The sequence below is a fragment of the Prunus persica genome, chromosome G5 (assembly GCF_000346465.2).
Source record: "Prunus persica cultivar Lovell chromosome G5, Prunus_persica_NCBIv2, whole genome shotgun sequence".
NCBI classification, from domain to species: domain Eukaryota; kingdom Viridiplantae; phylum Streptophyta; class Magnoliopsida; order Rosales; family Rosaceae; genus Prunus; species Prunus persica.
In genome coordinates this window covers 6,747,361-6,760,623 of record NC_034013.1, presented here as the reverse complement: position 1 = coordinate 6,760,623, position 13,263 = coordinate 6,747,361, and the positions used below count along the sequence as shown (strand labels likewise).

The 13,263-nt window shown below is 34.5% G+C and overlaps 1 protein-coding gene across 1 annotated transcript; it reads right to left on the bottom strand.

Annotated features, from left to right (window-relative positions):
- On the bottom strand, positions 257-1,640 carry LOC18777605 (ethylene-responsive transcription factor 5). Its single transcript, XM_007209252.2, has one exon. It carries the CDS (start codon positions 1,503-1,505, stop codon positions 447-449), a length of 1,059 nt encoding a protein of 352 aa, XP_007209314.1. The 5' UTR covers positions 1,506-1,640; the 3' UTR covers positions 257-446.

The window sequence follows — 13,263 nt, the reverse complement described above, 5'->3', positions numbered from 1 at the left end:
GTAATCAACGATTTAGATTAAGATTCAGAAGATTAAACGATCATCTTTACATATGAGACTCAGTTGATTATGTGCTCGAACTCTCATATATAGATAACATTGTCATTTTTGAAACACTCAATTGAGTTCATAATGATTTTTTTATTATTTACAGAATGTCATAATTGTCTGTATTTCACAAACTACATTGTCAAATTTCTCATCATAAATACATAAAAGTGACAAAAATATCAAACCAATCGCCGAGAACAAAAAATTTTAATCAACCAAATCCTCTTTTCATTATCAGAAAGTCTCACTTATATATATATCAATCATATTATATACGGGACTTTATATACTTTTTTTTGGTCGAAATTTTTAATGTAAAGAAATGAAAAAAAACCAGCTTCTAATCTAATAATAACACATCACGTCGTCAATTAAAATTCGATGTTAAAAATCCTTCACACGACCATAAGTTGTGGATAACCCATCGCTGGGTGGGGAGATAACGGCGACAACGGCGGAACGCTAAATATCCCCTTCACATCTTCGTACGACTCAGAGTCCCAAAACGCCGTCCAACTTGACGGCGTCAAGGGCATATCCCTTATACACCCAACGGCCTCTGGCGCCTCCGTCGACCGCTCCTTCTTCACCGGCACCGGCACCGCCTTCACTTCTTCTCTGTCCTCCTCACGACGTCGTTTTCTCTCGACGGCCGCGACCGGCTCGGCCTTGCCGGCTTCGAGCGGGAAGTTGAGGATGGCTTTGGAGCCGCGCAGCTTGAACGCCGCCCGGTCATAGGCCTTGGCTGCCTCGATCGCCGTGTCGAAGGTCCCGAGCCAGACCCGGGAGCCTCTCCGGTTCGGGTCCCGGATCTCCGCCGCATACTTGCCCCACGGCCTTTGGCGGACCCCGCGGTAGTGCTTCTTCTTCTCCTCATTCGAACTCGATTTCTGAACAGGCGCCTTCGCGGCCGGGTCAGAGCTCGCGAAATGGATCCACTCGGTTTTATTCGGGAGGGAGACTGTGAGCGCGGGTTTCCGGGTCGGTTTGGCCGGTTTCGGAGGTGTCCTGTTTAAGATCTGGGGCTTATGTTCGATTTCAAAGAAATCATCAATGATTTGAGGCTTGGATTCAAATTCGAACGAATTTTGGGACCTCAAATCGGCGGATTTTGGGGTGATGAGGTCGATGACTTGAGGTTTAGCTTCGAAATCGAGAAAATCGATGGAATTAAACTCGAACTCGAAGATCTCATTGGAATTCAAGTAGTCGGAGATTTCGATCGAAGAATCGAAAGTGGAAGAGGATTTGGAGCAAAGCGAGTCAGATTGAGACCTGGAAAGGTCCGAATTGGCCTCGGGGCTCCATTGATTTTGGGGGAAACTGGAAGCAGAGTCGCTTAGCTCAGTGACGGAGCTCTTGGCTGCGGGCGAGAACTCACCGAGAAGATGGTTCTTGATGCGTTCGAGCGCAGAGACCTGATCTAAACCCGCCATGTCTGAGCTCAAAGCCATTGAAAACAAGTAATATTATCAAATTTTTGTTGTTTTTACTCTCTGAGAGAAGAAGAGAGAGAGGAGAGAGACTCTTGTTTTTGAATTTTGTTGATAGTGGAAGTTGGGAGTGAAATGGAAGTTGAGGAGGGGTTTCTATATATATAGAGAAGGGAAAAGAAGGAGAGGACTTCCGTGCTGAAGGTTCGATGACAGAGAGACGAAGGATCCTTTTACTTTTTCTTGTAGTGCGGGCCCCGTTCTATCCATTACAAGCTTCTGCGTAATGTTACGTAATAACTCTTTTTCTTGATCTCCACATTAATCTCACTTTCATTCTTTCATTTCAAGTAATTGATTTGTTTTATCAGATGATGAAGCATTGAACTCTTTTTCACTTTCTAGAAGTTTATTCTTATTCTTCCGTAAATAGCATTTTTTGTTGATTTATTCTCTGGATTCGACCTATTCTGATTCTAAACTATCTATAACTATACTTTTTTTCGAGAACTGATAAAATAGAAAGAAAAACTTTATTACACCAATTTTTAGACGCTAAGCAAATAAGAAATTGTCATATCAGTTGATGTCATTAAATTTATTGTTTTTCTTTTGTGTGACCTTTTTCACACGACAAGAATTCATATTGGGATTATGTAATCATGTACGATGATAATACATATATATGTATTATATACACACATATATGTAATTCTAACTTTATCACTTTGACGTCTTCTACTCAATGGTAGCTAATTTTAAGGATTTTGGTTTGGTTTTAAGTAGTGGTTGATTTCCTGGATGCTTCACAAAAGTGCATCTTTAGAGTTAAAATATAATCATCAACATTAATAAAATCGCTTAGTGGAATCATTACCAAAATCCAGACAAGGTCAAGGGGATAAAGACAAAGTTAATCAACATAGGATTTAGTCATCTCAGGCTCAAATCTTTCGTTAAGCTCCGCTGTTTAATTGGATGCCCTTAATATAATTTCAGATTCTAGAGACAAAAACAATTGACATTAACGTGCAAGCAAGTAAAAGCCAACCTCCGGAGAATTTGCTTTCCCCTCGTTGTCTTTTTGTGGTTCCAGAAACAAATTGGTTTCAAATTTTCAACTCGAGTTTCTCTTATTTTATTCGTGTCTTGAATTATAATTTATCGCCTTATGCAAAGTTATCGACTTTATTTATCCTATAAATAATTTTTTATTTATGCAGGACGTGTGAACTAAATGACATTTCCCATGTTCTACTCTTTGAATTTTTGCATTGCAACGTCCGGAAATGGTGGTCGAATTTTACCTATTTTTTAAAAAAATTTGGGCTGAGTAAATCAAATTTCATTCTTCTACCTTTATTTGTACGTTGTCCAACAACAATGTACGTATACAAATTCTATTTATTAATGCTTTTGGGAAGAAGTAGAAGTATCTGATTTTTCTCCATTTTATACGCGTACACATTCTATTGCCACGTACATCATAAAATATGTTTGTTCTGCAAATGAGTATTAAAGTATTCATGTGATGTATTTGTGAATTACGCTAATTGATCATGACAGTGTGTCCGCCCTTTTACATATCCAATCTCAAATCTCGCTCTCTGTAAATTAGAGTAGTTTACAACATCATTTTGTCAAAATAAGGATCCATTTTGATAATGTTGTGAATTATTTTGTGTTTTGTCTTCTCTCTCTTGGTCACCTATATATATATCTTTTTTCGAACAAACCCTTTTTTTCCTTGGGAAATGATTTCTCTACTTGTCTTAGCATTGCTTGACCTGTAGTATAAGCCGTGTATTAGAAACTCAAACATGCAAGATATTCCTTCAACTTATAATTAATAAGAAGCTCTGATTAAAAGCCAACCAAACCAAGCGATCCCAAGACAAACAAAGAAATCATTTTTTTTTTCTTTTTTTAATTAAAATATTTGAGTTAATTTTTTAGGGTGATTGGTCTGCCGACTAGTCTAGTTGATAAAGTCTATTGGTTATTACCTCCTAGGTATAGGATCGAGCCCCTTAATTTCTTTGTTAGAGTTAATGAACAATTGACAAAATTGATTGGAAACATTCAGAAAATAAATGTGTCCAAATACATTTTCAAGGTCTTTGTAGGCGCACACCTGTTTGCAGAACCCAAACAAGCTGAACAAGGTTGTATTGGAATATAAAGTGTCTTCAGGTAGAAATAAGACAAAAAAATAATTCATAAATTTTCAATCTTGGTTTGACCTGACCCAATCTAAACCCTTAAGTACCAGCCTTAATGAGGTAGGGCCAGTTAGGTCAAGGGAAGAGCCAAAAGAAAGAAGGGAAAGAGTCAAGCAACCTTTGTGTTGATAATTCCAAAGGTCTACAAGGCCCCAAACAGCTCAACTAATCTTTATCTAATATATAATATTGAAGAATATAGTTTATAGACAAGCTCGGTGCTTCAAGAAAAGATTAAAATAACAATCATCTATTTAAGTGGTTAAATGATTTTGAATTCAAATGATTTTTTGCATACATGATCTTGAAGAGAATATCTAAAAATTCAGATAAACGAAAAACAATCCCTCAATACAAAGATGTCCCTCAAATAATCCCTCAATTGAAGCTCAATATATATATATATTTAAGAACTAATATAGTATATAGACAAAACACTGATCAAGTGAAGTGGTGGAGCTCTTACTAAGTCCAAGAGTTTGCCAAGTCTCATTCTTCTTTTATTTAAACAAAGAGATAAGAACAAACAAACAAGATAAACATAATTCATGCAAATCATGGAGGGCCACCAAATTTTTTTAGTCTGACATTGTTTTAAATATTACTAGAATTTTTGTATGTTTGCTAATCTCATTGTTGCATGGTTTTTGTATGTTTGCTCCACTGTTAAGTCTGTGTTAACCACCCCGACCCCTCTACATGAAATCATGCATGGTTTTCGCCGGATAAAGTTAATGGGTTTCTGAGTGGACCAAGTTTTCGAATTAAAACAAGGGGAAGTTATTAAAACAAAGTTTTGAACACTTCATTGATTGAAAGAGTCACACTGTCCGGCATTGACGATCAAGAAAGATATAAGTCTCTCTGTTTGTTGGGAAGAACTCTTATGCTTATGTGGAACAACATGAAAAAGTCATTAACCTGTTTTTTTATGCGCCTCAGAAACATATATCAGATCATTATTTTGAAGACAGTATTGTTCATCTCTCTTAGAAATAATGTAATGCTTGAATTTTCATGCTAAAATAAAATTTATGCATTGATATGGTTTTATAAGAGTTTATGCATTAATCTTTAAATGACCACCAATATCTTTATATGGAACAACATGTTCTTCAAAAGTTTTATACACAGCTCATAAATGCTTGCTTGTCTGGTGATTTGCATACAGTTTTACTTTCTGCTAAAGGTACAAAAAGTTTTTATGGATTGCACAGCTAATTTTTATCAGTGAAAACGTGTTTAAAATTGGGATTAATCATCTACAAAATCTGTCTTATATCAGTTAGGCAAGACAAGTTGCTGTTGCAACTTGCAATGATTTGTTGAGAAATAATTGCCTTCAAGTTGCAAGAAGTGAGGGTCCCAAATTTAGTGACCAATCAACCTTCTGTGGCTCCATTCAAGGCCACCGCAATGGAAATTTCTTGATGATAGCCTACTTGGACTTGACGATAGCTTGTGTGTGTAGGTTGTTATGGTGATGTATTAGTTTAGAAATTACAGCTTCTTCTTTTTTGTTTCCCATTACCAGCTTTAATTTATCCAGTCTTCTATTTCTGCGAGGGTGAAGCAAAGAAAGACGTGTCCTACTCGTATTCCAGAAGCAACACCAAATCCCAATATTTTATGTCAACCTAGTTATTGCATACTCTTTTAACTCTTTAATGAGTTAAAAATTTCGTCTTCCTTCATATTCAGTTGTTCACACTGTGAATGGATGAAGTGTTTACACTTGTTACGCACTGTCGGTAATATATTTAAAGCTCATATGACATCTGAGCTCATTCTTCCAGCTGCATGACAAGGTCCTCTAGAAAACCACCCCAATGAGGTCATTCTTGCATATACCATGTTCTATCTATAACAATAACAACAATTGTTATCACCATCTGTTATAATCAGAGCTGCAAAAGCTTTTATAGGGTCAAGAATTCAGATGAAGTAATATATAAAACTCCATTCCGTGTACATAGCCTTCCGACTTTACAAAATTGGGGCTTGCAGCTCAAGTAGTTAAGAGTATTTATCCATACGTGCGAGGTCTTAAGTTCGATTCCCCCTTCATCCAATATCGCTTATAGGTACATCTCTTTGATGCTAGTAAATGACTAAACTTTCCTGAATTTCTCAGAGAGAGGGGATACCTAATTGAATTGGGTACAAAGAAAGTGCTAATTGTATTTAACCTAAATTTGGACTTCTTGATGCTTAAGGAAAATTAGAAAAGTTCAAGTGTATTGAAGCCCAATATAATATACGATCGTAAGAGTAAAATAAAGGGTATCAAGAGAGTAAAGCATAAGGTTTCGATTACATCATAAGAATTAAACCTCAAAAACAGGCAATAAATCGATGTCGTAAAGCAAACTCTTTTGAGAACCATGTATGAATTTAAGAAAGAGTAAACCCATGCCATACAAAGCAAAAGACCATGATCCATGAGATACCACACCATGGCTAGGGTTAGTGATCCTACATGGCCAAGAAAGCCATAACATTTGAGAATTCATGGCCAAGAAAGCTCTTAAAGAAAAGCTTAATTTCACCCCTGCTCAAGCATAGCCAAAATTAAAATGTATTGCCGATTATATTCTCTTCACTAGAGACGCGTGGGTTTCTAGTCCCGCACGTCTAGCCTCTCATGTCAAGCCTAAAGTCCCATTGACCCACTAAAGAAAAGCACCAAGTCACTCGCTAAGCCTTTTGGGCCTATTATGGCAAGCAAGGAGCAAGCCCAATATCAAGACTTTGCAAGAAAAAAAAACCCCTAGAGAAATAATTCAAAATGGTATAAAATATACTCATGTCGACCACATTATTGATCACATATTTTATAATGCTAGCTACGAGAGATGCAATCAATAATATGGTAAAAATAATATTATTTTTTCCCTAATTAACCTAATAAAGCAAATGCTAGAAAGTAATATCAAATTAAAAAAAGGTTCAAAATTAAGTAATGCAAGTTGCAAAACCAAAACAAATGGCCAGGCTGCCGCATTCCCATATAGCCCACAATTATTATGTACAAGCCAAAACGTGCTTCAATTCCTATTATTCTAATCTCCTCCTCCTTCTTCTTCATAAAGCCATCAAATGAATAATATGTGTGTACATATCCTTTTTAGCCATTTCTTGTAATCTTGTGATTTTAATTAATAAACCAATTGAAACTCTGACTCTTCCTCATCAACTTGCAATAACATAATTATAAAACCAATATTTCATTAATTTATTTATATTTTTAGAGCTTTATTTATGCCGCAAATGCTGACAACATTTTGAAAATTATTGCTTGTCAACTTTGTCTCATGCTTACATTGAACATTTTGAATTTAATTTGAAAGGTTGAGATATTTAGTCATATATTCATTCTTAGCATTAATGATATAGATCAATCATACATTATTTAATTTTTATAAACAAATCCAAAAAATGATAATTGGCCCTGTTGAATTTAATTTTAATTATTAAATTATTTTAATGACCTATTGAGCATTTTGAGTTTTTTTATTATGAGGTTTTGGGGTTGAACTTGTTTTAAGAAATCGATGACAGTTTTGTAATTTATAAGAATTTAGAAGCCTCTTTGTTATGTTGTAAATGGACTTTGGGTGTATTTTTAAAGTCCATTTCATATGAGGTATTTTTATAATTTAGGCTCTCATATTAGGTATAATAGTGAATCTCTCAAATCTTAATTATTTTTCCACACAACGCAGATTCTTCCCGGTTTACTTAGGGTTTGGTGTGTGCCAGCCATGGTTTTTCTTTTTTTTTATTTATTTATAAAAAAGCAGCTGAGAATCTATTTAGCTTTCTAATCTTGGAAAGTCTTTTATGATGACCAGGAACTTGGTTTTTGAGTTCTTGATCAGTTTTAGAATTTATCGATCCTATACACACCACCAATGATCAAATTCAAACTCAGATCTTTAGAAAATCAATTATTTTATACACAAAAATCAGCAACTTGGTTGAAATCTGAAGCAAAGGTACATATATATTAATTAAATATGGTTGCAACTTGCATTATGATTTTGTTTGTTATAATAATTTTTTTTGGATTTTGAATTCAACTCAACAATAACATCCACAGATCCGCTAACATAGCATAGCATGACACCAATCTTACTAGACCAATAAAATATAAAATAATACAATTCAACAAAAAAATAAAAATAATAAGAGGTTTGTAAGAACAATTATTTTTGCACTTAAGTTCTTGATTCGAATCTCTCATCTTCAGTATCGCTTGAATAAAATAAACAACCAAAAAAATACCGAAAATGCATGATTGTACTAAAATAATTATATTACGGGAAATTAATATGTTCCAAGTGGAAATGTGGAGCCCATTGCTTTGGTGCCGAGAAGGTACCGAGTAAGCTCCTAATTTAGACATGTGGTGAATTAGGGTTTGTTAATTATTATCGTGGTGGTCGCTGTTGTGTGTTCGTTCATGCATTTTGTTTGTGAAAAGTCATTTTAATAATTTATCTTGTCGTTTTGTAGATAAGGTTTCGTAGGGGGGAATATATCATCATCGGGCTTGGCACGTGCGGATGTTGTCACGTAGCGAGCCAACTTGCTATTTATGGAAACGTTGGGAGAATTGTTCTCCTTCCGTTGCGGTCAGAGTCGACTGAGACCGCCACGGTCCTCGGTCAAGTAATCAACGTCAAAGCTGACGTGGCGCTGCTTTCTCCTCGAAGGATGTGCCCTTCCTTTGTATCTAACTTGCGTGATAATTAATATTCTTACTTTTCATTAAGGCAGAGTTCTCGCTTTTATTTATTTATTTATATTTATTTCTAGTTTTAGTTTTTAAACAAAATTTAATTTCAGAAGTTGGTGACGGTTTTAACTTCTTCTTTTTTTTTAAAAAAAAAAAAATTTGATTTCATTCATAAATGAAAAAAGCATACAAAAGACCGGCACGAATATAGTGGCATCGTTAAAACTTTCTTAAAAAAATCACATGGGACAAATTTTAGAATAGGAAAGAGTACTACACATGTCATGACCTAATAAGAGAGTCCGACACAAGCCACTTTGGACCGCTACAAAGAACCCAAAAGAATACAAACAAGACAAAGCACAACTCCAAGCTCCACATAAAACAACCCACTACAACGTAATATTGTCAAAGAAAAACTTCTATGCACACATAGTTCAATGTACAAAACAACGTGTGAGCGTCATAATGTTGGTAAATTTTAACAACAATATTAAAACCTTGCAAGTGCACAAATCAAATGATAATATAGTAAGCAAGAAAAGGTCGATCCCACAGAGATTGTGATCTAAAGAGATGTTTATCAATGTCACGCAATGAAAATTAAAACAAAGGACTTCCACACACACACCAACACCAAGGAGGTTTTGATTTGATTTTGTGAATAAAACAATATAAGAAAAAGAAAACAAAACAGAATTTAAATTAGGGTTTAAGAGAAATTGGTTTAAAATCAATCAAGAACAATAGCTAGGACTTACTATCCACCTCCAAACAATCAATCAATCCATAAACAACAATAGATAATCAATCTCTAGCAAGCATATGATGACGACACTCACAACAAGATCATGGCATTTGACTCGAGTTGTATGATTCTCTCTTAAGTGTATGTAAAGTGTACGACATTTTCATCCATACGTGCATTCTTAATTGAAATCTAGTATGACATTTACTCAAATTAACAATCAAGAATCCATTAAGATCAAAGAGAATATGAGTGTCACAAAAAACCCTAAAACATGGCATTTGTTATTAGGAATTCAAGAATCGATTTCTCATAACTAGTTCTTAACCCAATTATTCATTGCAAATAAGAACACATTCAATATGGCAATTGACCTATGTTCTACAACAATTTAATTCCAATACATGCTTCCAAGTTAGCTACTCAAAGAAATAAAATATCAGAATTCACATAACATAGAGAAACCGAAATCATCACGCTTGTAGAAACTGAAAATCCATTCAAACTTGTTTATAAAATTGAAATCATGTTTAGGGCTTCAACATTAAGCCCTAACTAACAAGAAATTAGTTACTCATGTTCTTGGATGAACTCAAAAATAAATACATAAGAACTGAAAATTAAAAGAAGAAAGGAAAAGAAAAAAGCTCGTTGGCAGCTTTTCCCTCTTGCGCAGTTGATTTCCTTAGGACGTGAATCCTTTGTATAGGGGTCTTGGTTAGCCTTTTATATCACTTATATCAGAGTTCTAAACCTTAAATTGACTTAAAAGTCGTCCAAGAAGTCTTGGTAAATTAGGAATCCAAATAAGAAAGTAAAGGTCACAATTCCTAACTCCACAGAGAAATACAGCTCAGTCCAATTGTCACACAATTTGGGATTTTTCGGCCTCCTAGAAAAATCAGTAAAAATATATTTTAGAAAGATAAATGTCTTATCTTTCCAACCATATATAACACGTAACTTGGAAAATTCGGGAAGGCTTCCGTTTCTTCACATTCATGTAACATGTACAAAACTGTCATGTCTGCACGTGGGCTAATTTTACTTGTAATACTGTACCAATTGGCTAGGTAAAAAATTCTAGAAAAATCACAGATTGAACTTCAAGATGTTAGCTTTCGTCTTCAATTGGCTTTGCGCCAAAATTCCTCCGAAAAGTTGATTTTCCCTTAAAAACTTTCTAAGAGTGCAGAAAAGTTGAAAATCAAAATAGTAAAGTAATAAGCCCTTTTTAAATCTAATTCTCCTACAAAACCTAAGTAAAAAGAGTACATAAATGAGTATATTTATGGACTTATCACATAACATAGCCACCAGAAGTACCAACACCAACTCCATGAGTCTTCAAAGAACTCGAAAGAAGATAAACAAAACAAATTACAACTCCAAGCCCCGCAAAGAACAACCTGCCACAATGTAATATTGTCAAATGAAAACTCTTATGCATGCATAGTTCGACGTACAAAACAACATGTGGTGAGCGTCAGAACATAGCCAGAAGAAGTACCAATACCAACTCCATGAATCTTAATGTAGACCCATACTCGACAGGGTAGGAGAGATCAAGATTGGCCTCTTAGCGTGACGAACTTACAACAGAAGATCATCATAAGAGGAACATTTATACCTCTTTTATTTGTATATTATATGGGACTGGTGTGGAGCCAACATGGACCAATGTGGTTCCAGGACTCCATTCCATTTTTACCTCTTTTATTTGTATATTATATATGATATATAATATTATAATATATTAGATTAGTTCTACGATATTTATCCTAAAATAAAGTAATATATCATGTTCGTTTTGTCTATAAATTAATCATAAAATTTATTGATCTCCCTTCTACTCATCTCCCTTAAATCTTCTAGGTTAGTTTATGATATTTGAACTAAAAACTCCTAAAGTTTTAACATTTCTTTCTCTTCCTCTTTTGTTTAAAGCTTAGTGAATTTTTAATTTTCTTCATTTTTTATGTATGAGTTGTGCACCTTAATATTAGGCTTTATGGACTCTGTTTAAATATAAAATTCAAGATAATTATGAAGAGAATACAAGTTTTATAAAGTGCTCCTCTAATGTGAAATTTTGGCTCCATTGGACCATACCCATGTCCCCTTGAAAGGGAAGAAGGATACCTAGCGAGGCAACTGGCAATGCAATTATACATTTTATTAGGTCTTTCAATTTCTTCAAATCTCCAATTGTGAAAACCCACCAAATAGTGTAATGTTATAACAATCAACTACCGATGAATTCATAACATTTATATATCATTCTCAACATCTATGGAATCTGAATTTGATACCTTTCAATTAGGTTGAGGCAAATGGAAGCATCCATTAACTAAGTAAGTTAAATAAAATTAAAACTGTCTAATGTTGTCATCTAATATGTAATCAAGTACTAATACGAATGAATGTCCAAAGGATTAAGAGCAATAACTAATCCTATACAATATTAAGGAGAGAATGAGTACAAAAGATCACAAGTGGCTCCATTATCATGCAAGTGAAGGTACAACTGAGCAATCCCAAAAAGCAATAACAAGATGGAAAGCTATTTTAGTGCTCTTTACAAATGGATCAACAACTCGGGGGCCATTTAGATCCTCCAAAAGTTTGGATATATCTCATCTTTAATTAAAATAAATAAATAAAATAATTAAAAGTTAAACAGAAAAAAAGGGTTCCAAGTGAATCACCTTCCTTGAAGCGACGTTAAAGTGGGAGTGTGCAAATAGAGAGAGAGAGAGAGAGAGAGAGAGAGAGAGAGAGAGAGAGAGGTGGGTCCCACTCACAGCACAAATCCTTCTACGTTGATTTTGGACTTATTGACTTTAAATTTGTGGAGCCTTATCCAAAGAAAAATATTTTGTAGGGATGTCTAGGACCGATGAATCCGTATACCAATGAGAAGATGTCCTTTTCAGCTCGTTTTAAATTTCTTTAGCTCACCAGATTTCAGAGGAAAATATATTCTGATAATAGCCTACCTAGTCTTCTAATTGACCAGGAAAAATAAATAAATAAAGAGACAACTTTTCTTCGCCTGTGCTTTTTTTTCTTCAAGATTGACTTACCGATCATGCCTTTGGTTGAAGTAGAACCAAAGCAAAAATTGATTTAACTTTGACAACATTTTCTTTACTTGGTGCTCTTATAACTATATTGTATGAAGTATGTTTTTTGGTTAGATTTTAACTATGGTTAAGTTTTGATGTTTTTGCCTCCAGTAATCATACTTGACGGAGATTTGAAAAATGTATGAATTTAATTATATTATATCTTAGATCTAACGAATTACGAATTAGTATTTACAAAATGCATGGTTCTGCACATAGGACTTTACTCTAGTCAACTGGAGAGCTAGTATTAAACTCGAGACCTTACAAACCATTTGAACTTATTTTCTATTATAAAATTATCAGTCAAATTTACACATTCAAAAATAAGTTTACCTGATAGTCTTTTTTTTTTTTTCAAATGAAAAAAAAAAACTGTATAACAAACCTATACAAACAACCGATGATAAAAAGGTGAAACCAAAGGACGTGAATGACTTCAGAAGTATGGCCTAACAAAATAGACAATTAGTCATGAAAGAAACATCTCCGTAAACATCGTGAATAATAAAAATGTGAATGTAGGAAAATAATTGGTTGTACATAAATTTACAACCAATTGGCATACCAAATCCAGGAGAGAGTAAAAAATATACTGGATTGGTGATGATGTGGCACTTTATTATAATTTATGACGCAAATAATAAGTTAATATCATGGGGATTTTGATTTAAACAAAGACCTTCCATTTTAATACTAGTTACCAAAATAAGCGAAAAAGATGAACGGCCGATAATTGTCGACGAATGCGGACAAAGAAATGTGCCCAAGCAAACCGACAAGCAACATTTTGCTGCTGTAAGAAGATGACGTCAGGCCCTCCTCATTTCCGAAAAAAGGAACTCAATTAGTCACGTGATTAATTGGAATGCGGGACCCACAGTGCACAATTTGCACACTAGGGAAATTTCAAAGAAGCTGTCGTCGACCTCGAGAAAAT

Bases quoted from the DNA above. Each gene is read 5' to 3' on its own strand.
- LOC18777605 (XM_007209252.2), bottom strand. From the start codon at position 1,505: ATGGCTTTGAGCTCAGACATGGCGGGTTTAGATCAGGTCTCTGCGCTC.